Source organism: Mastigoproctus giganteus, chromosome 12, assembly GCF_048544385.1.
Source record: "Mastigoproctus giganteus isolate SK-2022 chromosome 12, ASM4854438v1, whole genome shotgun sequence".
Classification (NCBI taxonomy): Eukaryota; Metazoa; Arthropoda; class Arachnida; order Uropygi; family Thelyphonidae; genus Mastigoproctus; species Mastigoproctus giganteus.
The window spans coordinates 44235315-44262627 of NC_143586.1; the positions used below are offsets into that span (position 1 = coordinate 44235315).

The window sequence follows — 27313 nt, forward strand, 5'->3', positions numbered from 1 at the left end:
ATGGAAACAGAGTTAAAAACGTGGATGACGAGAAATAGCGGAGAAGAAGAAGTAGTACCTGGCAAGTCGCCATGGAGCTTTTTGGGTAAGTTCGTCCTTTAGTTTAGCGACCGGTTATCTGGAATTACTGAACGACCACAGCTACTATTATATTCCCCACCTAATATCACATACTAACCTCTCTCCTCCCAGCTAAATTCACATATGTATTTTCTATATTAAGGCCAGAATGTGTCATCTATTGTACCAACTACTGGATACTGCGTTTCCAGTAACGGTAAACATAACTATATGACGATCTTACACATTCACCTATAAATTCGAATAGCTGGATGCTCTTCTACTTATTGTATATTAACAACGATTGTTTACCGAAACTACATGAAGAATGTCGACAGAATGGCAGAAAGGTGTCATGTTACTACTATCCATTAACTAGAAAATGTAAAGCTATCCTGAGTAAAGCTAACACTTACAACATAATATAATTCTAATTCCCTGTTTTACTTATTAATTCTCTTACTGTAAATAAATACACAAGTCCATGTATGTATAATAAACTATACCTTGTTTGTTGATCTATCTTTCTTCAGGACTATTCCGAAATACACACTTTTTGATAGCATATATATATATTTAAATAGACTATCATTAAAGGCGGGCTCAAAGGCCAATACACAAAGGGCCTTAGAGTTAATCATCACAACGCAATTCTCGTTGCTGCATTCTTGCCCAACGTCCATCTGGGTGAGTTTTAGAGCACAGAATCTTGTCCTAATTTAACGCTAGACGCTCATATAAAATCCTAGTCTTTCTGGTTTCTCATTTTAGTGCTGGAAACCTGCCTGGGAGTCTTGATATCCGTATTAAACGCTGCCCAGCAGGCGCCCTACATTATTACAGAAAAGACTTCGGAACAACTAAATCAAGTGACCCTATTTATATTTTTGATTCTAAACTGGGGTGAGTCTATCTGTATTTTGTGGAACCCCCAAAATAGTGTCACTTACCTTTCCGTTGAGCTAAAAGAAATTATAAGGTTAATAATCACACTACTAAAATAATAAGTGTTCCAACATATAGCAACTGTACAAGAGAGAAAAAAAAAAATTTACTCCCCTTTTTTTTTTTTGAAAATAAATAATTCAAAAGGTTACTAGTTGCTAATTGTTAACTAGTATGAGTGTACTTTCAGACGTCTGTGTTGTTTGTACAGCTGAAAGGGAAAACAATATTAGATAAAATGTCTCTGACTATTACTCAGGCTGTCAAAAAAAATTTTTTTTTTTTTTGACTACTTCAGTAATCCCCTTTATTTCATCCCCTATTTCTAGTGTCTCTTATTGTCACTCTCCTCAGTTTAGAGCTCTTAGAATTGATCATAAGCATTGATCAAAGAGTGGTTTTTCATCCCGCAAAAACACAATAAATCCTGGTCACGGCACCAGTTGTTCCGAAGTCTTTTCTGTAATAATGTAGGGCGCCTGCTGGGCAGCGTTTAATACGGATATCAAGACTCCCAGGCAGGTTTCCAGCACTAAAATGAGAAACCAGAAAGACTAGGATTTTATATGAGCATCTAGCGTTAAATTAGGACAAGATTCTGTGCTCTAAAACTCACCCAGATGGACGTTGGGCAAGAATGCAGCAACGAGAATTGCTTTGTGATGATTAACTCTAAGGCCCTTTGTGTATTGGCCTTTGAGCCCGCCTTTAATGATAGTCTATTTAAATATATATATATGCTATCAAAAAGTGTGTATTTCGGAATAGTCCTGAAGAAAGATAGATCAACAAACAAGGTATAGTTTATTATACATACATGGACTTGTGTATTTATTTACAGTAAAAGAATTAATAAGTAAAACAGGGAATTAGAATTATATTATGTTGTAAGTGTTAGCTTTACATTTTCTAGTTAATGGATAGTAGTAACATGACACCTTTCTGCCATTCTGTCGACATTCTTCATGCAGTTTCGGTAAACAATCGTTGTTAATATACAATAAGTAGAAGAGCATCCAGCTATTCGAATTTATAGGTGAATGTGTAAGATCGTCATATAGTTATGTTTACCGTTACTGGAAACGCAGTATCCAGTAGTTGGTACAATAGATGACACATTCTGGCCTTAATATAGAAAATACATATGTGAATTTAGCTGGGAGGAGAGAGGTTAGTATGTGATATTAGGTGGGGAATATAATAGTAGCTGTGGTCGTTCAGTAATTCCAGATAACCGGTCGCTAAACTAAAGGACGAACTTACCCAAAAAGCTCCATGGCGACTTGCCAGGTACTACTTCTTCTTCTCCGCTATTTCTCGTCATCCACGTTTTTAACTCTGTTTCCATCTTTATCCCCAAAAAGCCCCTTAGTTTTCCCATATTCCCAATATATACATCCCTTACCCCTTTGGATGGCCCCGTTTTTGATTGGTTAGGAGCTTATTTCTGTGGGGATAAGCAAATCTAGGATCACCTGTCCTAGTAATTAGACACGTTTAATTTGAGAAATCTACCGTGAGAAAGGAGTAAATTATTAATTGATATACGATGATACTTCCGGGTTATACCAAGGTATTCTCTTCATACAAAGTCTATTTACCTCTGTCCATCATTTTCCGACAAGAGTCAATTCGCAGTAATCAGTTCGAATTTCTCTCAAGAATACCTTCCTCATTCCGATTTACTCACTGGCCCCCACAGATTTTGCCACTGTATATCTGAGTAATGCAAGCGCAGCACTACTTAGCTGATCCTATCGAATGTCGGCTTCATGTAGTGGATTGACCGAACTATGGGAGTGAGATGGAAATTCGATTACTGCTTTCCTAAGAATAGAATCGGACAAAACAACTTTCAACACGGCCTTATTACTCTACACATATAGTGACTGGCAAAAGTAATGTGTGGCTATTTATGAGAATATTTTACGATATAAAAATGTTCACATTTTAATACTAGCTTCTTTGTGGCGTCTGGGCGGGAGGGGACTCCTCCTTAGGTTCAGTGGGATATGCCATGTGGCTATCTTCCTTATGGCCCTCAGAGTGCTGCTGTGTATTTCTCGAAGTAATCCTTTAGGTTAGCAATCTGTTTTCTCTTGCTCGATGAGGTCTATCAGGTCCCTTCGGGTGCTTACACGTAGAACGCAGGTGACCGCTTACTTGGAACCAGCAGCGATACGCAGCTAAAGCTTCTCACTGGGTATGAACACATAGAAAGCAGTGACCGGTGCAACTTCTCACTGGGGTAGGTTTTACGGGCGCTACTGTATTGCGGAACATTAATCACTTTAGCTCTCAGGTAAAACCGCTACCGTAAAATTTTCGATTATCTCTTCCTGCAATTCAGTGGGTGTCCCGTAATTTTCAGGTGAAAACTTATCAAAAGATAAATAATTAGGGGAAAAGAGAGGGAGTGGGTTGTTTACTAATGCCCATTGCAGGACATTCGATTAAATATTCGTTGGAATGAGCGCTGAAATAATTGAAAGAGAATGGAAATAATGTTGCAGGGGAAGAATTAAAAATTTATCGAAGGGAAAAAAAAACCCGCTAAAGTTGCGAAGTGTTCAGAAGTTACTACACATAAATACGCGTTATGTATTAATAACAGTTGAGGAGAATGAAAAAAAAAAAAAAAAAAAAAACTGGAAAGATGAGAGGAGGTAGCATAGCTAAAAATCGAAAAATGAATAATTTTATTCTCTTCCCTCCCTGTTGGTTTGATCATTATGTATAATTTCACAATTTTCGCTCTTCTGTCTTGCCATGCCATTTTTTATCATTATTCTCATTTAAGTTTATATCTCAAGCGTCATGTAGAGGAAAATGCTTTTTGCTGCCTCTGATGTATGTTTTATCCTTTTTTATGTAAGATTCAGTTTCTAATTATTTCAAACATTATTCAATTATAAGTATATATATATATATATATATATATATAAATTGAAATGAAATGTATATTTATTTTCTTGCCCAATTATCATCTTTTTCTCTGAAAAATTCCTAATAATTCATAATTTGGTCATATAATCTAATATCATCGATTTTCGATTATACAGTCCACACAAAATATTTATAAAAAAACTAAAAAAAAAAAAAAAAAAAAAACCAGAGTAAAAATATTAACCAGGTTATATACTTCTGTACCTCATACCATATATATCAAAGTATTAAAGATATTTTACTGGATTTATACGTTATTTATATATATATATATATATATATATATATATACACACACACATATATATGTACATAAATAAATAAATTTTCTGTTTATACTGCGGGACGACCGAACAGTCAGGAGTTTACAAGATACACAGAATACAAGAAACAGCATATTTCCTTCCAACATTTCTCCACAGCATTCCTGTTCGAATGTAGTTTTTCAGTTTTATCCCATACTGGTCGTCGAAGATATTATTTGGAAATAAGAGCTTCAATGTCCATGTTGCAATGAATGTGTGGCGTCGACAACCAGCGAGCTTAAATAAAAATTCATTTAAGCAAGCAGGCATTTAAGCTCCTTCTTTCCAAGCAATTGTCAGTCTCTCCACGGAAGATTTCGCGTGGTGTCGGCGGCTCTTGGTCATCATTGTTCTTATCTTTCTCATTACACCCTCCAGCTCAGTGTTAGTTCAATCTATGACCACGAAGGAGTATGTTAGCACTGGGACTGCATAGGTGTTTATGACTTTAATTTGTTCCCTCCGTTCAGCTCTGCTTTCAGAAGGCTACTGAGTCTCTGATGGTATTTTTCGGTCAAGTAGGTCATAATTTCCTTGCGCTGTAACTGCTGAGCCTGCATCATCCCCAGGTACTTGTAGGCTCTGTCATGGCTTCGATCACTTTACTAGTCTGCAGCTGGCAGTTTCGTTGACAAGCATCTGGTAGGTGCTTGTGTGTGCAGGTGAGCTTCTTGTACCAGTAGTTGTGGATTATTATTATTAAACAATAATATATATATATAAAATAAAATTTTATTCTATCAAGATAATATCAATAATAATAATATCAATAATTGTTGATATTATTATTGATAAAATAAAATTGTATTGTATTGTTATTAGCTATATGGTGCAAGGAAGCCTGGTGCTTATGGTGCACCAGCCAAAAAAAATTAAAAAAATTCCCGAGTTACCCTGAGAGAGAGAGAGAGAGAGAGAGAGAGAGAGAGAGAAGTAGAAGGAAATCACCAAGAAAGAGAAGAATGATGATATCCAGCTCAGGACCCTGGGATCCCATACCTTATTTCGTGTTTGCTTGACTATAAATTCATATGCTATTTACTTTAATATATTAGTAATAAATTACATATTAGATGAAGGCTTACAACTTAATAAATTGTTTTATGAATTACTGAGAAGATTACTGAAAAAATGGTTAATTTTTATTCGATTTGTCAATATTAACGTTGCTATAACAGGAATAATATACAGTACAATTTGTATATTAATTTTTATTTTCCCTCTTTTTCTTTCCTCTACATTGTTAGAGGGCGTTATAGTTTGTTGACTGTGGATAGCTGGCATCACAGAGAAGTAAGTACAGTAACAGGTCAGAAGCAGCACCTCAGACATTTGCAACTTACTCTCCGAGAACCAGGACCACTTTCGCACCGATCTTTTCACGTAATGCCCATTTAACCATCCACCCACTCTACACTTCCACTCATAACCATCCATAATATCCTTTCTCTCGGTCAATCGCATCATATTCCCACACTTAGGACATTTATATCGGAAGGATATCAAACCAACACTCATACACCATTCAACCACATTCATACAAGTACTATCATACTGCAAACGAATAAAAAAAATGGAAGTTAGTCTCTCTAGACCTAGAGGGTTCATGGCGAGCGAGCTTCTCAAAACGAATGGAAGAAATGGCCACTTTGCAATCTTAGGAGGAATCATTACTTTTCAACACAAAGAGCAGGTACTGATAGCCAATCAAAACAAATGAATAGCAAATGACCGTTAATTAGTAACCAATCAATGTGACAATCCGTAATTTTTCGGTTTTTCCATGTTTAGTATTGATTTGATCGGCTATCAGTTGCTGCTCTTTGTGTTGACGACTAATCATTCCTCCTCAGCAAAAGCGAAGTGATCCTTTTCTTTGCTTAGAAAACTTAAACAATAGCTTAAGGAAACATTTCTTGACACATTAGTTAAAAATGTATTCAACAGTTAATGCATAACTGTTCAAAACCCAAACCGACTGCACTGTTTTGGCGAAATTGAAACTTCATGATTTGTTCAAATTACGGTACTTAGATCCCTACTTTAATAGTAATCATTCGAACGATATAAATATAATAGAATTATATAACTTCTGAACTATTCGAATGATTTGCCAAAATCGAGTGAATATGTTATAACTCAAATTATTTTTCGCGTTTAGAAATTTTATGCATTTTTACGCGGGAGATTATGAATTTGATTTGTTATCAGTTAAAGGTCATTTGCTCTAGACTTGGTTGGATTGACGAACTATGGCATCAATCCTCAAAAGAGACGTAAAAGACTATAACATTCAATGAAAAACATACACCCACTAGCAAACAAGGGGAGGGAGTTGTCGGCTTCCAATGATGTTACCAAGGATAACAGAGGGGGGAAAAATCCCTAGAAAAAATATCTGATTTTCTTTCCTTTTTTTTCCCTAAAAACTACATAACAACAATATCTAACAAAATTTCAAGCAAAAATTATTTAGCTGTCACACAGTGTTGAACAGATTAAAATTTGCAAATAAAAACGCACAAATTATAATAAAATGTTTAAGTATTATATTAATCTTATTCATCTTTGTTCTTTCTTTGAATATGTATAGATCACATTTATTAATTTTTCTGATTACTCATCTGAGCCTTCTATGCTTATGTTGCAATATTAAAATTACTATTTTTCGCTTCGGGGGGGGGGGTTATTTCACCGAAGGTGAACCCCATTCCCAGGATTCAACACTGAGAGCTAAAGAATTTTTCCTTGATATTAGGGGGGGGGGGGAGGAAGAAGAAAATCTTTTTTTTTTTGGGATTTGCTACCAAGAAATGGATGCTTCAAATCACTAGAAAATACGAGAATTTTTCTTTCTACACTTTAAACTTAGTCGTTAGTTGAAATTTTTGACACAATTAAACTAACGACAAGATACTTCGATTCTTATATTAACCGACTGCGACAGTAATGCTTGCGTTTAAATGTTTGGTATGTTATTAAGGCTTATCAAAATTTATCTTTTGATAAAACTATTGTTATAAAACTATCCTTTATAAAACTATTGTTCTGCCAATCCTTGAATTCAGTTCACCCATCTGGAATCCTCACACAAAGACTTTAACTAACAAAATTGAAACAGTCCAAAAAAATTTTGGCCGTTACCTTACGTACCGCAATCCTCTATTCTCTCACTCAGTGTATTATGAATCGCTGTGTGATTACTTTCATCTGAGGCCTCTGTGCACTAGAAGAGGCACTGCTGACATCGCCCTCCTAGCCAAAGTAATCACTGGAATTTATGAAGCATCTGATATCCTGAGTAAAATAAACTTCAATGCTCCCTGTAGACAAGTCAGGAACCTTACACCGTTTCGCCTTGACTCTGCCAACACGGACTTTATGAAGTTCAGTCCACTGAACAGAATCAGCAAATGACTCTCTTATTGACTTCTTTGACAACTCCCAATCACTGATGAACTCCATCCACAAGTTTGCCTCTTCTCTTAAACTGCAAAGTGACTAGCTCACATCTAATTATTGTAGCTTATTATTTGTTATATTATTTTTCTATTCTCTAACGGATTAATTATTACTTGTTTTACGGTAACTTAACTTAATACAATCCTCTTTTGTACATATGCTTTTATTGTTTGAATCTATATCAATGTTTATCGTCCTGTTGGATTTCATATTATTGTTATTATGTTTACTGATCTGATCTCAGATACACTGTTAATGGTTACCGTTGTGTATCTTGCTATTAATAAAATAAGTTTCACCTGAAAATTACGGGACACCCGCTGAACGGCAGGCGTGGTTGATCGGCAATTTACAGTCCAGTTTACCTGAAAGCCTCCGTAGCCGAGTGGGCGGGAGTGCAGTAGCACACGCTCTTTGAGTAGACCGGGGTTCAAGCCCCTGCCTGCTGAATACGGTCGATCTGCCAACCCGCACTGGACCAGCGTGGCAGATTATGGTCCATTTCCCCTCAGCATGAATTGTTGGGGAAGCTTCCATCCTGCAGTGGGTTGATAATGGCTGCACTTTACTTTACCTGAAAGCTAAAGGGATTAACTTCCGCAATGCAGTGGCGCCCGTAAAACCTACCCCATCGCATAGTGAGACGTTGTACTGGTCACTGCTTTCAATGTGTTCATATAGAGTGAGGAGCTTAGCTGCATGTCGCTGCTGGTTCCAAGCAAGCGGTCACCTGCGTTCTACGTGAGAGCACCCTCAGACTTGGATTCATGCTCGCCATCCAAGACCAGGTAATGAACACCAGGAACTATAGAAAATACATTGCCAAGGAGCCCGAAGTGTCCGATGACACATGTCGACGATGCCACCTAGCCTCAGAAACGATCCAACACATCACCGAGAGATGCAAGGTCATCACTCAGACTGAGTACACTCATAGACACGACCAGGTAGCCAAGATAATACATCGAAAGCTAGCAAGGAAATACCAGTTGATCGAAGAAAGTGTACCGTATTACAAGTACGAACCCCAGGCAGTACTAGAGACCTGAACCCACAATCTGTACTGGGACCACGCCATAAAAAACGAACAACACAACCCCGCACTCCTGAACAGCTGTAGCCTACTGTTGATCGCAGAACTCACTATCCTACAGCCTGTAAAAAAGTCAAAGAGTTCCTCGATCAACAACACAGACATAACAACCACTCTATGTACTTGGTAGCAATACCCAGTGGTGAATTACCCATTGAGGCAATGAGGCACGTGCCTAGAGGCCCCAAGTCAAGACATTTTCCTATAGTGTTATAAAATAGATTAATGTTTTCAGTAAACATCATAAAAATCTTGATTAATTTAAGCAAAAAATTCAAAAGTACAAATTCATTTATTTACCACCTAACTTTTATTTATTTTTTATTCTTTTTTTTTATTATTTTTTGGGGGGCCACAAATATAATTTGCTTAGGGGCCCCAAGTATCCTTAATCCGCCACTAGCAATACCCATCACGGGGTAGAACTCCCTGATCAGAGAAATAATAATTATTATTATTTTAAAAATAATAATAATAAAATAAGAAATGCAAAGGTTAATATATACAGTATTCCGACTTTTGTTAACAGAAAGTAATGTATGTACATATATATTTATTATTTTTTTTATGGCATCTCTGCATTACTAAATTCTAATTACTGTTGTATTACGTATTTGAAATATTTCGAGATTATTTTATAAAAACGACAATTCACGTAACACGATATCGTATTTCACATTCACGCGAATGCCAGCTCGAATAGTTGGACCATTTGAAACAACTGGTAATTAAATCGTTCGGCATTTGTACTCACCGCAAAACCAGATGAAACTTTTCGAGTCGCCTAAAAACAATTTTCTTCTATAGCCTGTAATAGGTAGCGGTTTATTCCTTTTGCAGAGATGGATGCTGCAGTCCGTGTTAGTCCTGTTCGTTCTTCTGGTGCTTCTCCAGTTAGAACCTGTTCTTCCAGTAAAAGTCCAGTAGCTAAAACTACATGGGCACAAGTTGAAAGAATGGTGTTAGCAGCCATAAGATCTTTGAAAGATCGCGCAGGTACAACCGAGAAAAGCATTAGGGGTTACATTAAATCTGAATATAATGTTCATGGACCGCGCCTTAATGCACGTATAAAGAAGTACCTGACAGCTGCTAAAAAATCAGGAAGAATTGTAAAAACTAAAGATGGCTTTAAGATTGAAGAAAACCCTGTGCCAGCGGTCAAGAGAGCTCCGAAAAAGGTAACCACAGCAAAAAAATCTAAAGCAGGAATGAAAGTTATAAAAAAGAAATCGGTTAAGAAAGGAAGGAAACGCGTAAAGAAACGCGTAAGCAAAAAGCAATAGATAATCACGTAAGGAAACTTTTCAGAATTCTGTTCGTTATATATGTGCTGTTTTCTGTTATTTCTTAGACTTTTGGCCAAGATTGAAATCCGTACTTCAGATTCAAGAATAATCACTGTTAAAGCAAATTAAAATATATTTTTTTTAAATTTTTCTCATGTATGTGTATTAAGTTGTAATTGTGTTATTACTCCAAAATAAAAATTTTTGTTAAGATACTTGTATTATTATTTTTCATTTAATATTTAGAGAACAATTTTCAAATATTTCGTTGTTTTTAAAATATTCTTTAGACATTGTAGAATGGGAGCCATTTTGTTTCACCTAAATCGTCTGTATCAACGGCGCAGGCGCTTTAACTGAAATGAAATCATATCCGTTAGCTTCGAATGACCTCAGTTAACGAACTTTAAATAAACATTATAATGTACAGAACTATGTATTGTGTGCATTATATCTTTATTTTTTTTATAAAATAAAAATTGTGTTAAAAGAAAATCAAAAGACCCTTGTCAAATTTTTCAGGATTCGCTATGGAACACAGAGGTTGGTAGCGAATCCTGAAAAATTTAGTTGTGTAAGCTACTAACTTTTACAGCTACAGAATATAATGTTGTTCAGATTGTCGGATCAAACACAAATAAATAAAACCAAAACACTAAAAAAAAAAAAAAAAAAAAAAATCAGTCAGTCTATAAATTGATTTAGATAACAATGGTTAGGGTCGATGAACGGGCATTGATTTAAGGATATTGCAGCCTAGCTGCAATAGTGAGCACAAATACTTAATTACAACTTATCTATAGGTATACAGTCAAAAAGCAATTACAGAAAAAGTAGTCTTATGTACACTAAGTGACCACTTTATCAGATACACCTGCAACTTTTAGTGGCGCCTCCGTAGCCAAGTGGACAGAAGCAGCAGTGCGTAGCACATGCTTCTTGATTAGACCGGGGTCGAACCCGTGAGCCACCAAATACGGAGAATGCGGAAAGGTCAGGGAATGACCACGGCATATCCCCGGAGAAATATGACCTTAGTTGCTAATACTCCTAAAAACCAAATAACATCAACTTTTAGTCATGACGTAGCGAGAATGCAGTAGTACATGCTCTTTGAGTGGACAGTGTTTCAAATCCGTGACTGGTAAATACGATTAACGATTGTATTCATGATTTATTGTAAACTCCTCTGACCTAGTGATCGTGCCAGAGAAGCAGTAGTGATAGTGGCATGTGATGCAAGAAAGTAAACGTATGAGCTTATGCAGCATCAGCCAAAAAAAAAAAAAAATAAATAAATAAATAAACAACAACATTTATTTTGTACACTTTTGGTCGTCAGAACAGCTTGCGAGAAGGGAGAACAGTATTCTTCCTTAGAGAAAGCGTAGACTTAGAGTTTAATGTAAATGACTGTTTTATACCTCAAGATATAGCGAGTGAGCCCCTTTAACCCTCGGGACAGCCTTTCGAAAGAGTGCCACACATCCCACGGCTGTTGCAAATTGAATGGTTGCTGATTCGTACTCCAAGAGATAGTTGGATCACATCCCACAGGTGCTCAGTTGGACTGAGATCTGGAGCCGCCATATTTGTTGCTGGGCCAAGTGCCGTCCGCGTGTCACTTGAAATCCACCGGGCGAGGAGTGGAGGAGAACGCAGGGAGCGGGCGGAGTCAACCCGTCAATCATTGCTTTCTCCCTCCTCTCCTCTCCTCGCTGCCATTTTGAAAGAGCCCCCACATAGCGGGGGTCTGAGGGTCGGCAGAAGACCCCACAGTCTTCTGCTGCTGAATTCAAAGTTAATTTTTACATAAATTGATCTAATATAATCGCAACGAATTTCGTTATAGAACATTACCTATTTTAATTAGTACAAATATTTGATATTATTCGTTCTATGTATAAGTAAACTCTGGCTTGTGTCGCGTGCCTTTTGTACAATAAACAGTTCCTTCAAATTAATGATTTTTGAAGGAGTCCGTAAATCTCAGTAGCTTGGGAACCGATGATTTATAAATAAGTGGTACAATTACACTCACCTATAGTGATTTTAATGTTTAAGTTATACTGAATTCATTTGTTTGTCCTGGATGCAAGTGTATAGTTCTAGCCTTGCATATTGTACATATTTTTAAGCAACCACATAGCACAGGTATGGTGTTTGAAGACAGAAGTCTCGAGCGCTCAAGGTTGAGACCGAGGGGTCTGAACACTGCGGTTCTGACAGTGGGGAAAGATGTCCCACATGTTTTGTAAAATTGATATCGCCTTCCCAAAGAATTATTAGCGCGTTGGACCAGGAGAGTTGGTTGGAAAAGAAGCTTCCTATATCTAAAATAAAGGTAATCCCCGTTGTTTCATAATGAAATAAGTGAAAATTTATGAAAAACAACGAAACAGCGTGCGCTCAGCTAATTTCGCTGGAATATATACTGCATACTTAAAAAGTAATAGTACCAAAGTAATTATTATTATTAGCCATATGATGCAAGGAAGCCCGAGGCTTATTGCTGAACTAGCCAAAAAAAATTTCTGAATTACCCCACGAGAGATTGATATTTATTACATAAAGCGGTCCCAGCCAACCCCGCTGTCAGTTACACATAATTTAGCAGTACTATTATATACTCCCTCTCCTGTTTGCCCAAGTACAGGAGGGGAAAAAACCTGCCATGACCAAAAAAGATTGATATGAACAAATTGAAAAATAATCAAATTACATAAAAAATAAAATATACATATAATTAAATTTCAGACGAAGTGCAAACTTCATTGGAAAGATCTGCATCTGTTCAGTCTGTTGGAAAGCCAGCAGCGCTAGGAGCTGCAGAGGGCAGAAATTCAGGCACAAGGAGCTGTAGTTGCAGTGGATATAGCAGACTCAAGCGTCCACGATTTCAAAGAATTCTAGGTGATTCGGCATATACCATACGCATTACAAATCCAAGGCTTCCAGATGCAGAAGTCTTCCGCCTAAAAAATGTTGCAAAGGCTTGGAAAGCCAAAAAGTTCTCCTGTTTATCAACTAGAATTGTCTCGCAGCCTTCTGCCATAAGATTGAGATTACTAACCCGAGATACCAATTCAATTCGTAGATCGCTGTACTCCTCACAATTGTACATAATATGTTCCCATGATTCTCTTTCGCCACAATGGCACCATGACCAGTTAATAAGAACATAGCTTGTAAGTTTGGGGCAAACCATTTGAATTTTATTGAGGCTGCATTTCTTAAATCTGGGAAAAAAATTGTGAATCTGCCTTTTATCACAAACACTCCAACGTTCTTGCCAGACTTTTACCAAAGCATCCCAGATTCTTGTCCTTTCCTTCCTGGCGTCTCCGTAGCCAGGTGGGAAGGAGCAGCAGTGCGTAACACACGCTTCTTGATTAGACCGGGGTTCGAGCCCGTCACCACCAAATACGGAGGATGTGGAAAGGTCAGGGAATGACCACCGCATATTCCCGGAGCAATATGGCCTTAGTTGCTAATGCTCCTGAAAACCAAACAACAACAACCTTTCCTTCCTGGGATCTGCCAAAATGTCCTCCTGTATATTCAGAAAAGAACAGGGAATGCCACGGCGGATGAAGTAAGCCAATTCACAATACGATAAATGCAGTTCAATAGGCAATTTTCCAGTCACAATCTGCAAAGGTGGGGTCGACACAGTTGTGCATGCCATGCACATCCTAAGGAGCATTACTCTTTGAATGGAACTGAGCTTTCTAGTAAATACTTTTCCACTTACACGTTCAAACCAAATTGCGAGAGAAAGAAAGAAAAGGAATCACCAAGATAAAAAAAAAAAAAAAAATGGAGCGCCAATATAAGAAAGACTCGTTGATTGGCGCGCAATGCGCCACAGGAATAGTAATAAGTAGCAACAGAAATGGCGCGAAAGAAATTAGTAACGTCCAATTAAACTGCAAAATTTGGCAGCTACAGAGATGTCGGGATCACCAGAACCATCTGAGTAGGCCCCATATCTAAACTGAAATATTTGTTCTAGATATTCTCAGCGTTTGCATATGTTCACTATACCTCTGCCTTTTACTATATATTTTTAGTTTAAATATAGTTTTCTGTTATATTCAGACATGGTCAGAGGAGGTCACGACATAAAAAAACATGAAACAGTACCGTATTTGGTAATCACGCACACTCGAACCACGGTGGCCTTTTTTTTTGGTATTACTTTATATATAATATAAGATGATATTTTTCTTGGGACATTATTCCTCCTCTATTAGAGAACTCACTATGACTAAATGGAATGCTTTTCATATCTATTAATTCCGTCTTATTTGAAACAGTTACAAACCGTGGTTGGATTACTTTAGTTAATAGAAACACACTTACTTTCATTAAGCACTTGTTTCTGCTTGGATGAACCTACTTGCTTATTCCGATCCTCGAACCATCCTGGGTATTCGAAGAAATGAATGTCGAACTCGCGCAGATTTATATAGTCTTTTTTTTTATGTACCGAGAGTTACCACCACTAAGGTCATTGTATGGCGAGTCTGCAAGTTTTTTTAGAATTTGTCCTTCTTTATGATCACATTCCAATATTATCCAAAGTATTTATCCCTATAACAAAATATTCCTTTATGAAAATACCTCACTGTGCCATCAAGAATTGCTTTCACCTTCTCTCATCGGTCTATACAAACTAAAAACCAAACCAATTGTGAGTGCATGTGATATTACCTCAAGCCACGTGTTTTTCGCAAATACGTCATAATCTGCATAATTTCACCGAATAGGGAATAGCAGATCCGAACTTATAGGGTATGGCGCTGCGCAATTAATTAAAACATAATAATAATACATAACTTTTCATACTTGATTGTGGGGAGCGCTCGCAGTTTAAATATTAAAAGTTTAAATATTTTCATATTTAAACTTTTAATCATCTTTCCAGTGCTCTGTTATTTGCTACTTATAATTCCATTTGGTTACGTCTTTCCCCCCACCTGCTCTCTTCCATCGACTGCTCCATGTTATTTGTTACTTATTGGTTACTTTTACTTCTTCCCCCCCCCCCCCCCACGCTCTCCTGTATATGAATCCTTTGTATTAAAAAAAAAAAAAAAACTTCCCATAAAACAAAAACGCTAAACAATAATTCTCCTTGAAGAAAAAAATTGTAGTTATAATAAACAAAAAACGTCAAATTTTCTATGTTTACGTTACAGTATTTTACACTTTTATCGTGTTTATTTAAAGTTTGAAGAGGTTATAAAATTAGGCGCATAAGTATATATGTGTCCAAAAAAAAAAATTATATTAATTTAACAGAAATAATTATCGCCAGTGTAAAAAAAAATTATACATTTATTAGCGTAGTATAAGAGAATCGAAGGGAAGAATTTTTTTTATTTTTTTTTATAAATATAAACTAAATGTAAAATATATAAATCTCGTTAGTAATACATGAATGATAGGGAAAGTGGATATTTATAGTACTGTATCTGAATTGTTAATATGCATAGTAATAATGGTTATCTGCATATCCAGACATTAATTAATCTAGAGCAGTGGTTCTCAAACTGTGCGTCGCGATGCCCTGGGAAGGCGCCATAATTTACCAGGGGCGTCGCAGACAATGTAATAATTTATGTAAGATTTCTATGGCAAATATTAAAAATTATTTTTTTTTTACTATTAGATATCTACTACTATTCGATCTGTATTATTAATGTAAATAATTATAGAAAATATATGTGGGGTATTTTTGACGAGAGATTGCACAATTATGTTTTACTTCAAGGGAGGCGTTAGAAAAATTTTGCATGTCAAGGGAGGCATGGGCTCAAAGTTTGAGAACCGCTAACCCACAGTAATTCCATAACTACCAGAATTCATGGACAAGTAAAAAATCGCAGATTCGCATAAGCCCTACCATATTTTTCTGTCTTTTAGGTGCTAGTTTTTAGTACTTTAATTAATATTGCAGTATTGTTATTAGCTTAAGATTTTATTTGCATTGCTCATTTTTAATATGGAAGTTGTTATACCTAATAACACAGAGTAATAAGATACTACTCTGTGCCCTAATTAAACTAATTTGTGTGCGCTGTTATTCAACAAAATTACAGTATTAATAATTATTATATAATTCAATTAGTTAGTGTTGCTTCAATTTTACTATTCAACTACAACAGATACTATTTTCACCTGATTTTTATTTGAATAAAAAGAAATCAGATAAATTTTTGGATATTTTTTGTATTTACTTAACTTAAATTATTTAGAATACTATAATTTACTCGTGTACGGAGAAAAAAAAAAAAAAAAAAGGTATGAACACGAGGTTTATAAAGAGGTTTATATTAAACAAAAACTTGAAATTATTCAAAAGTTTGAAAACGGTGCATCCGTTAAATCTCTAAAGAATCGTTATAATGTTGGTGACCAAACCATCCATGAAATTGTAAAAAATAAAGGGAAGCATCGTATTGGACACGCGAGTAGTTGCGTGGTTAAGTTTTTTCGTTTTTTTTATCTATCACCATACATTTTACGTAGGTTGCTGAACATTTTTCGATACAGTAAGTCACCGACTTACGTAGCTTCGGACTTACGTTACGTTATTTATATTTTTTTATGACTGAAGATTTTAAGAAGACTTACATTCCAGTGCAGAAGTTTATCATATTCTGACTATGTTGTCATCCTGAAAGGAGATGCAGATTCTGTCTGAAGATTCCTTCAGATAGTGACAGCTTCTCATTGACTTTTGGTCTAGATAATATTAAAATTTTGAGGCCTCATCTTTAGATGAGCTAAAGGGATTACCGTAAGGGATTAATTGAGTAATACTTCTCAGTACAGAATTTGAATAGGACTGAAGTATTAATACATACTGAGAAGTTGCACTAGTCAGCTGCTTTTTTTTGTATCCATAGCCAGGCAGTAAATTAAGGCGAATACCCTACAGAGTAGTAACACATCTTACGTCTTTGGGGGTATACCCGACGCGGTAGACAGTTGGGTTTATTCGTATTAACCCACGGCCCCTCTGGGGGTCGCGCCCCAAGAAGTATTTCCACGAGTGTCTTATTCCTCTTTGCTGCTCCCCGCTGGTTAGAGGGTGTAAGGGAATGGCAGATGTGGGCTAAATACATCAACACATGGTCAATGTCAAACAAATGTATTAATCCTCATGGTCCTTATACCGAACAGCAAATTGAATTCCATCATTCCGTTGAGACGTAAACACGCAAGTGGCCTTCATTGCTTTACGTAGCAATATGGGATAGCCATAACATACGGATCTAGCTTGGCGAATAATTTTTGGAAGAGATCTTATTCGTATAATAAGAATCGTTTTGTTGTTAGAAGAGGCCATCTCCGTCAATTTGGTAGAATATTTGAAACTGTATCGCACATGTTTTTATTTACCCAATTGCACAATATATTCGATTAATATCAACAGGTTCGTTGGAATAACAAATCTAGAAGAAACAGAAATCAATTAATTACACTGTGAACAGCCCAACAACAGACAATGGAAACTACTTTGTTTCATCGTTAACGAATTTAACTCTTAAAACGTTTGGTGAGCTTTCTCTCTGCCTGCGCAGGGACCTGAGGAGTTTCTTTTCAGGAGAAAAAAGATGTGGGTATGAGGATTGTAAATGGGGTACTTTCACGATAGTATGCGCTTGGAAGTGCCATACATGATGTGGGCATTGAAAATGAGCGTCTAAAGGAGAAGGTCACTGGCTGAGAGAGGGTACTAGATGTGAATGAGAAACAACTGAGAGCTGCAGATCAAGGAAGAGGCTTACTAAGGAACCGTTTAATGCCTCCTTGGCGGGAGCAGAAAATAAATGCCTAAAGGATAACATTACATCCTTGGAGGTGAAATTGGAGGAAAACAAACAACAAATTGAAGTACTGAAAAATAAAGATAGTGACATGGTAAGAGAATTATATAGGTAATCCAGTACAGAACACCTCAGGATCAGGTGAGGAACGAGGGCAAACTAAAGGCAGAAAAGAAAGTCAGGCGGGCTTGACTTCCCGATCATCGGATGGGACAGGAGGACATGTTCTGATAATGAAAGCAACTGTTGGATTAATATTGAAAAATAGTGATGAGGTGAGTTTAGCAATAAATAAACAGCTTAAAGAAAATTAGGATAAGAAGTCTTCGGAAGATTATAATGGTGTGGTAGTGGAGATGAAACAGAAAAGAAGTTACAGGAGGTAAAGGAATGCGAGAGCATTAAACGATTGGGAGTATCCTCTCGACCCCAAAAGAGCCAGAGGGAAAAATAACATTGAATGATGTGGGAAAAACGATCAACAAGGAAGACCTGCTAGGAGACTTATATAACAAAATTTTAGTATGAACATCTCCAGGGAGGAGGTGGAGACGAAAATATTTGTCCGATTTTGTAGTATTAATAAAGCAAAACAGGAAACGATTGGGTCCTCCAGGTGTCAAGGCGTATTAGAAGTCATTTGTTACTGCAGGGTAGGATTTTCATTGGTTCATGTCATATAAGTTCAATGACTTAATGTTTGTTGAGTGTAAGTCCCCTTTGAAGTCCGAGGACATACTTTTCATTGGAGGCTAAAACATTATTAATAACTAGATTAATGGCATCTACTGTAGACATCCCAGCAGTGAAGCCAAACTGATATCTGTAGTTTAGGTTTCTTTCTTTATAGTACTTTTGGATTCTCGCTACAATCAGTTTTTCTACTATTTTTCCGAAGACCGGAAATATGAGTAATTTAAGATTTGCTTTTTTCCAAGTAGAGGGGAAGGATCCATATTGTAGGCAGGCATTAAAGAGGTTCATAATCAGTTGGGGGAAGGTGCTCCAGATTCTTTTAACAATGGCAACTTCTAATAGGTCCAATCCAGGGCATTTGCCATCACGCAAAGTCGCAACAGCAGGGCCTACCTCATTCCTGCCAAAATCTTCGTGGCCCACGCTGCCTGTTTGTATCGGCCTTTCTGGTACAGTTTCACCTGGCATAATCAATTCATCCAAAACTGTTTCTAGTCTCGGCTAATGGAAGTGGCACGTTGGCTTAATGTGTAAACGCAGTATCTCTCGGGACTGGAAGCAGTTTCAAGATAGAGGAACTACAACGTCAATCAGAACAGACAGTTTTTAGGACAAAATTCTAATTTTTGAAGTGGGATCTTAGGTGGATCCCCTTTAAAAAGGATGCCACGCTTAGGGAACAGTATAATAAAGGGCTTAGCTATTTTTTGATTAGTAAAGTGAGCTGATTCTTGAGGTAGTGCAATACCAGAGCAACTCGTGGCAAAGGTAGAGCAAGCTCCAAGCAATTCGCCGCCTTTAAAATTTTCTTCTCCGATGTGCTCGAATTCCACCATCAAAAATCTTAGTGATGAGAGTGCTGATCTGATATCATTGTGAACTTCTGTGGCTGTACCACCGGATTGGCACTTCCGTGCCTTCCAGATATGGTATTTAAATTCGTTTATTGTAAAACTGAGTAGTTTGGCTTGTCTGTTGTTCGGTCCTTGTAAGTAGATTATTTCTGTTTCTTCAAAGTTTGTTGTTCCGAAGAACCTGTTAATTTAGCTTGGTGGTGGTGGCTTTCTTATATAGGGCCCGTATGGCGTTTTGCAGTGATTTGCCTACTCCAGTTTTGTTTAAGAGATCAAAAACGTATTTGTGGGGTCTGTCAAAAGCCTTGAAGTCAACGAGAATAATGGCAGCTTTGTAGTTTTTCTTCTGAATGTACGCAACCTGATCTTTTCGAAAGTCCATATTTCTGCCTAAAATTAATGATGTCTTGTAATCTTTTCTTGTAATCCAGAATAATGTGATGGGTCACCAGTCCTGAATTTGTAATCCATCTTTCCCTGTTTTCTTTAAAAATATCGTGTGTGCATCTAAAAATGTGGTGAGAAATCTTGGAAAAAAACAAGATGACCCTAGCGATAAACAGCACACTTAAAAAGATTCCTATAAAACTTTCAGAGGAAGGTTTATTTGGACTACCCCAGGGGGAAGTCATTTTGTGTTCAGCTATTTTTTGATTAGTAAAGTGAGCTGACCCTGGAAGTAGTGCAATACCAGGGCAACTCGTGGAGCAAGCTACAAGCAATTCGCCGCCTTTAAATTTTTCTTTTCCGATGTACTCGAATTCCACCAGCGGATTGGCACTTATGAGAAAAGGGAAAATAAAAATTTCAGAGGAAAGTTTATTTGGACTACCCCGAGGGAGGCCATTGTATGTTCAGCTATTTTTTGATTAGTAAAGTGAGCTGACCCTGGAAGTAGTGCAATACCAGGGCAACTCGTGGCAAAGGTGGAGCAAGCTCCAAGCACTTCGCCGCCTTCCAAAAATCAGTTTAATATCTTGGGCCCCGATGGGGCCCGTATCAGATATTAAGCTGATAAGAACAGATACTACACTTTGATCTTAGCCAAAAGGCCGAGAAGCGATACCAATAAATTGTTGCCCAAATCAATTATTGTTCCCTTAACTGAGTGTCTGATGGGTGTCCCATGAAGATCTTTCCTAAATAAAAAGCAAAGTTATGATACCCAGGAAAACGTTCTATCCATGGATCTCTACCATCTGTTTCCTCTATCATTTATAATGGCTCTCTTTGATTCAAGATATTTTGTTAAGAACAAATGAAAACATTATTTCTGCGTTCGGTAAAAGTCTGAAAGAGGATATTTGTTTAATTGGTTGCCTAGCAGTCAGCGCCATCTACAGGGAATGTATCTAAACATTTCGCAACAAAATAATGCATGGTTTCTTTCATTTTTGACCAAGTTCATGGCTATAAAAAACCCAAATGTAAAATTTCTAGCAGCTGTGGTTTCTAAAAAATATATATATATACAAAATACGTTTTTTGAAGATATATGCAATTTTAACAGTTATTCAGTATTAGCTGCGTATTAATTAGCAAATACTTAAATATTTTCATTATTTTCTGATGATAAGGAGATGTAGCTGTAATAAATACAGAAATATTTCTTGGCTAAATGCGTAAGAGTATGAAAGTGTTTATTATTTATTTATTTATTATTAGCCATATGGTGCAAGGAAGCCTGAGGCTTATGCTGCACCAGCCAAAAAAAAAAAAAAAAAAAAAAATCCCGAGTTACCCTGAGAGTGAGAAAGAGAGACAGAAGTAAAAAGGAATCACCAAGAAAGAGAAGAATGATGATATCCATCTCAGGACCCTGGGTGTGCCAAGCCCATACTCACCAGATGTGAGCCCCTGGGGTTATGCATGGATACTGCACTTACATCATTTCTACTACCTATGTAGTGCGAATATATCGTTATATTACACGTTTCAAAACTTTCTAGGTTTAGAAATATTATATTAATTAGGAAATTTAAATAATCTGACTCCAGAAACATAATAATACAAGAAATAGCTCCGAACTTCGTAATACTTAATACATTTGATAATATAAATGAACTTATTAAATTAATTCTCATGTTATAGATGTGTGATTATCTGAGAAATAAATATTTTCGACTTATCTTCGGATCGAGCGATGAAAGTGTTAGTGTTATGATGGGTGGATAAGGATATACTTCAGTAATCACTAGGGTTTGGATTTTTATGTATTATCAAATTCTTTTTCGTTTACATAAAGGCATGAAACTTAGTGTGTCGTGTTACATGGTCTGAGGATCGTAAAGAAGCGTGTTTATAATTTCATATTTATTCGCATATTTTATACTTGTTGAAACATAACTTTAATATTTCGTCTTACGATAATCGACAAATTATTTATTAAATTGATTTAAAATATTTTTCTAAAAAACCGTGGGAATTCACATTTAATCATTTCACATTCCAGCGTGGGTGGGCACGAGCGACTAAATCCCAAAGTTATTTTGATTGGCTCTTTACTCACTCACAACCACAACGTTAGTGTAATTTTAGCTATAATTTAAAACTTTACAGTAGTTTCGCCTTATACTGAGCTCAACGAATTATTTGTTCAACTTATTTTATACAGTAGAAACTTCAGCTGTTGGCAAAATGAAGCCAAAATTGAGCTTTTTAGAAAATGGATTTCTTCTGTAGAAGAGTCTAAAGACACATCCAAACGGATGGATAAATAATATATTGCAACGTGTGCAATAAAGACGTACGGAAATTAATTAATATATATATATAATATCGGTGTAGATAAACCATAGATAACTCTTAAAGAACAACTACGATAGTAGCGTGAAACGCATAATTTCGTCTGTATCTCAATTGTGCTCTTCCTTCTCAACAAGTTGCCCATGTATTGCACTACCACGATTAAGTAACGCTTCACTAATAGAGAAAACTATTCTTACTTATTCTCAGTGAGTACCATCACCCAGACAACACCGTTTTAAGGCTAGTTGGCTTTTCATCGGTGGGTAGTGGTAAGACAAGTAACAACAGTCTTCTCTATTAGTGAAGCGTTCATTATTAGAGGTAGTGCAATACATAGGCAACTCGTTTTGAAGGAAGACGTACAGTATGAGATACAGACGATAAGATCCTTTCATATTACTATCGTAGTTGTTCTTTAAGAGTTATCTATGGTGTATCTACACTGATATTATATAGAATCTTAAATATTATGCCTTGTTTGATTTAGTTTATTTAAGTAAATTAATTAATTACCTGGTAATAGATTTATCATAATTTTTATTTTTGGATGCTTCCATATTAGTGAAGCGTTCATTATTCGAGGTAGTGCAATATATAGGCAACTCGTTTTGAAGGAAGAGCACAGTATGAGATACAGACGATGGACATTCCAAATTTAATGCTCATGCATATTTAGTTTTTTCATACAATTTTTCATATAAATCGGAAAATAATAATAATTTTTATAAATAATCTTAAATAAATATATAAATACATTTTTAAGGTTCCGTGCGCGAAAGTATCTAATTACAACAGCATAACGTTACTGCTTTGCATGAAGCAAACGTAAGGAGAAAGAGAATTTCAGCAGCTGCTTACTGAAGAAAACCAAAAAACACCAGATCCATTCTTTGCTGATTTATGCCAAGCAATGGTTGCCCCAAACATTCATTGGAACAAAGTGAACAATCCGGTCTTCAAAAGCTTCTTGGAAAAATACTGCTCCCGAAAAACTCCTAACGAATCAACGTTACAGAAAAATTACCTTGAGGACTGCTATAAATTGGTATGCTCTCATTGATTTTATTAAATAATTTATTATTTAATAAAATCCAAAAGACTGAACGTTGTGCAGGCTATATTTTAATTAATTTATTTATTTACTTATTATTTGCAGTGTCTAAACAATATTCGCGAAGATATTGGAAGCAGCTGTGTGTAGGGTTCAGTTGATGAAATCACGGATTGTGAACGATATAGCAAATTTTATTGTCGGAAAGCTTGATTCAGATGAACCATCTAAATCGTATATCCTTGCATCAAAGGTTCTGGATAAAACTAATCATGCAACTGTTGCTAGATTCACCTTTCGCAGTGATGCATCTGCATCATGGCAGCCAGTGCTATGTTGCCATTTTTGAATAAAGTCCCTCTGTACCGTTTTGTTTCCGCTGTTGTGTCGGTGTTGTTTCCTTCATCATTCCTGTACCTCACGAGGTTCCTTTGGTATGCTTTTCCCATATGCAAAATTTCCCAAGTTTTAGAGGATACGGCCGTTGAAGGACTTCCTTCCTCTAGCTCCTGATGTCATTAGGCGTTTAATTTTGCCCCGATCACATCTTGTGACGTTCAGATGTCCTTCTCTGCTTACAAGCGAATATTAGCAGATGATCTCCAAGACACTTGGAGTGGAGGCGCCTCCGTAGCCAGGTGGGCAGGAGCAGCACTGCGTAGCATACGCTTCTTGATTAAACCGGGGTTCGAGCCCGTTACCACCAAATACGGAGGATGCGGAAAGGTCAGGGAATGACCCTGGAGCAATATGGCCTTAGTTGCTAATGCTCCTAAAAACCAAATAACAAACAAACAAACTTGGAGTGGATACGGGTTTCGCAATGCGATGGTAAGTACTTGGCAACTTTAGTGTTAGTAGCCTCGTACCTTAGCCTATACATTTTGGTTTTTGTATGTTTAAAAATATATATATTTTAATGTTTATATTTCAAAAAACAAACAAACTTGCAAATTGTGATATTTTCATTATATTACTTGTTAGAAATTTGTATAAAAAGTCGTTGTACAACTTTAAAAGAATAAAAAAAAGTAAATATTATCATTTATACGGTACGTAAAGGTAAATTATTTAGCCATATTTAAGGTTATATTTTGGTTAAATTTAATTACATATTTTCATAATGTTTTGACTTTTTTAAGATCATAAAAATCCGAACCCTAGTAATTACTCATGGCCACAGAAAATCATAAAACAGCGTTAAATCATTAAATAGAGATAAAATTAAGAGCACAAAAGTAACGTGCAATTCTCCACCTAGAGGTTCTGAGTCTTCACAATGTCAATAACATATAGCTTGTATAGTTCTGTTTCCTCTTATTTAATCGTTTCTGATTTGTTTTTAAGCCTTTCTAAGTGTGTTTGTCCCTAATGAAGTGAACCTGGAATTTTCGAGTTTACCAAACATCTGATTTACACTGAGTGGACAGAAATCATGGGATACCTACCTAGTAACGGGTAGGTTCACCTTTCGTTCGAATAAGGGTAGTCACACAGCGATGCATTGTGTCCACTAGTTCACGAAAGCGTTCCATGGGTATATCCATCCACGCTTGCTGCACCGCTGTCCATAATTGCGTCGCATTCTTGGGTGGAGGATCCAAAGCTCGAACGGACCTTTCCACAGCATCACATTGTTCATGTCCGATGAACGGGAAGACCATTCCATGGTCGTAAAATCTGTGGAATGCTGTTCGAATCATGTTCTAGTCACCATTGTCCTGCTGGAAGAGTCCATTGGCCTGTGGGTGTACGATAACCACGAAGAGATGCAGGTAGTCTGCAAATGATGGACACGTAACCTGGACCATTCAGAGATGCGTCTAGACGTACCAGAAGTCCCGAAGTGTGCCAGTTGAACACACTCCAGACCATTACTGACCGTCCACCTGCCTGAACAGTTCCTTGTTGACATGACGGGTGCATGTCAACAAGGAACATGCACCCGAGCATGACAGAAACCACACGAACAAGCTTCGTGTGGTTTCTGTCATATACACACCCTCCCGTCCGCTCAAAATATCTGGAAATTGAACTCACTGGACCAGAATACCCGTCTCCAACCATCCAAGGACCAGTGCCGATGTTCTTACGCCCACACAGACGTACAGTCCTGTGTCGTGGTGTTAGGATGGGACACTGGTGGGTCGGCGGCTCTCATAACATATTGCGGCTAATGATCGCCTGATGGTCTTGGTGGAGATGTTTTTGGCACTTCCCTCGTTTAAGTCGGCAGTGATTTGTGCCACTGCCACTCTCCGGTTGGCTGAAGCAATGCGAGACAGACGTCGACGCCCACGTTCATCCATCACCTTTCTCCGTCCACAGCGCTGTCCACGATGGGATGTTATTCGGGAAATGGCATATTCCCGATACTCTTGATACTGTCGAATGGGGATAGTGCAATTTCTGTACCACCTCCGCGATAGAGTGATCCATGCGTCGGGCACCCACTATCATACCTCTTTCAAAGTCGGTTAACTCCCGACGTTTATCCATACTGACATCGAATTACCGTCTACGTGATACCGTGTACCGATATACTGTATCTGCCAAGCAGTGGATTCGTCCACTAGGGAGAAGGGTGAGACGTCGCGTTGCCCAGGAACCAGGTATCCCATGAATTCTGTCCTTTCAGTGTATTAATGATTTAAATGTAATTATTCCTGACATATTCCATGTGTTTCTATTCAGTTTCGGACATGCCTAAATTAATTTCAACTCGACGGTAATAAAATTGTATTAAATCAACTAGTATTAAGTGAATTTTTTTTTTTTTTTTTTCATCCTTGATTTGATTATGATATGCTACGTAATGCTATTAAAAAAAATCACATTAGACTCTTTACAGCTTTATCAGATTCCTCTAATTTAAACTCATTCCAAGTATGGTTATTCTAAAGCTATATCTTCAGATTTCTTTCTGAATACATACTGATTACCAATCGGAGCTTGTGAGTATACAGTGTAGCAGCAGTAAATCAAAAAAAAATTGGTACTCCTCGTGCAGTGTTGATTCCAGAGCGTTTGCACCGGGGGGAGGGGGGGGAAATGGAAACTTCGGGGGTGCATGCACCGGGAGACGAAGAATGGAAACTTCAGGGAGAACATGTATATTTTTTTATTATTATTTAATATTAACAACATTAGCATTAGTAGAGGCAAATGCAAGAAAGCAAGCTTACACAATATCGCCCAAAAAAAAAAAAAAAAACCCTTCCCATTTCACTGATCCATTCATTCCACATGTTTGTCTAGTTCTGCCTTGAATTTGTAACATAAGCAGAGAAGCCCACTCCTCGAGGACGAACACCCATTCAAATAATAATGCTTCCTTCGTTTTGAATTTGAGCAGCTCAACGTTTTGACCGCCGGAATGAAGTTTGTCAGTGGTTAACAGCAACAACACGCTGCTTTTTCCTCCATAAGAAAAGACATCATCATTGTCGTGCTTCTCGCAGACAAGGGACGTGGCACTGTCATATTAGACCAGTCAGATTATCTAGAGAAAGCCCTCATCCTCCTACAAGACCCAAACGTCTATGAACCCGTGACAGATCCGCCTATCAAAGTTGGGACGCCCAGAGTCAAACGTTAACAAGTTATGCATGGTTTAGACTTGTCAGGGAAATCAGGGAAAATTTCTGCTTCGACTCGGTGACTTCTGCATTCCACGGGCTGCCAACTGCCTCAGATTTATGGCCTACCTAACATTCATAAGCCAGGCGTTCCCCTCCATCCTATTGTATCCTGCTGCAATGCACCTACATATCAGTTATCTAAGTACTGTATATTGCACGACTGCTTACACCTCTTATGGGAAATACTGCCCACATTGTCACTAAAAGCGGAGAGTTCATTCACCTTATTGAAGATCTCTCAATCTCTGACAGCGAGATTATGGCGTCATTCGACGTAGTGCCCCTGTTTACATTGATTACAATCCAACAGGCCGTAAACTGCACCAAGAGGCTTCTGGAGAATGACTCAAATCTACCGAGCAGAACATCGCTAACCACAGAG

The 27313-nt window shown here is 37.2% G+C and overlaps 1 protein-coding gene, 1 non-coding gene and 1 pseudogene across 2 annotated transcripts; 1 reads left to right on the top strand and 2 right to left on the bottom strand.

The window, feature by feature from the left end:
* LOC150076993 (uncharacterized) lies at window positions 1–27276 on the top strand. Its single transcript, XM_090385749.1, has 3 exons — window positions 1–85; window positions 9652–9992; window positions 27184–27276. The coding sequence occupies exons 1-3, from the start codon at window positions 1–3 to the stop codon at window positions 27274–27276; spliced, it is 519 nt and encodes a 172-aa protein (XP_090241875.1).
* LOC150076994 (U2 spliceosomal RNA) lies at window positions 19352–19494 on the bottom strand (annotated as a pseudogene).
* On the bottom strand, window positions 20364–20555 carry LOC150076995 (U2 spliceosomal RNA). Its single transcript, XR_016547780.1, has one exon. It is a non-coding gene; the product is annotated as a U2 spliceosomal RNA (small nuclear RNA).
* Window positions 27277–27313: the final 37 nt, after the last annotated feature.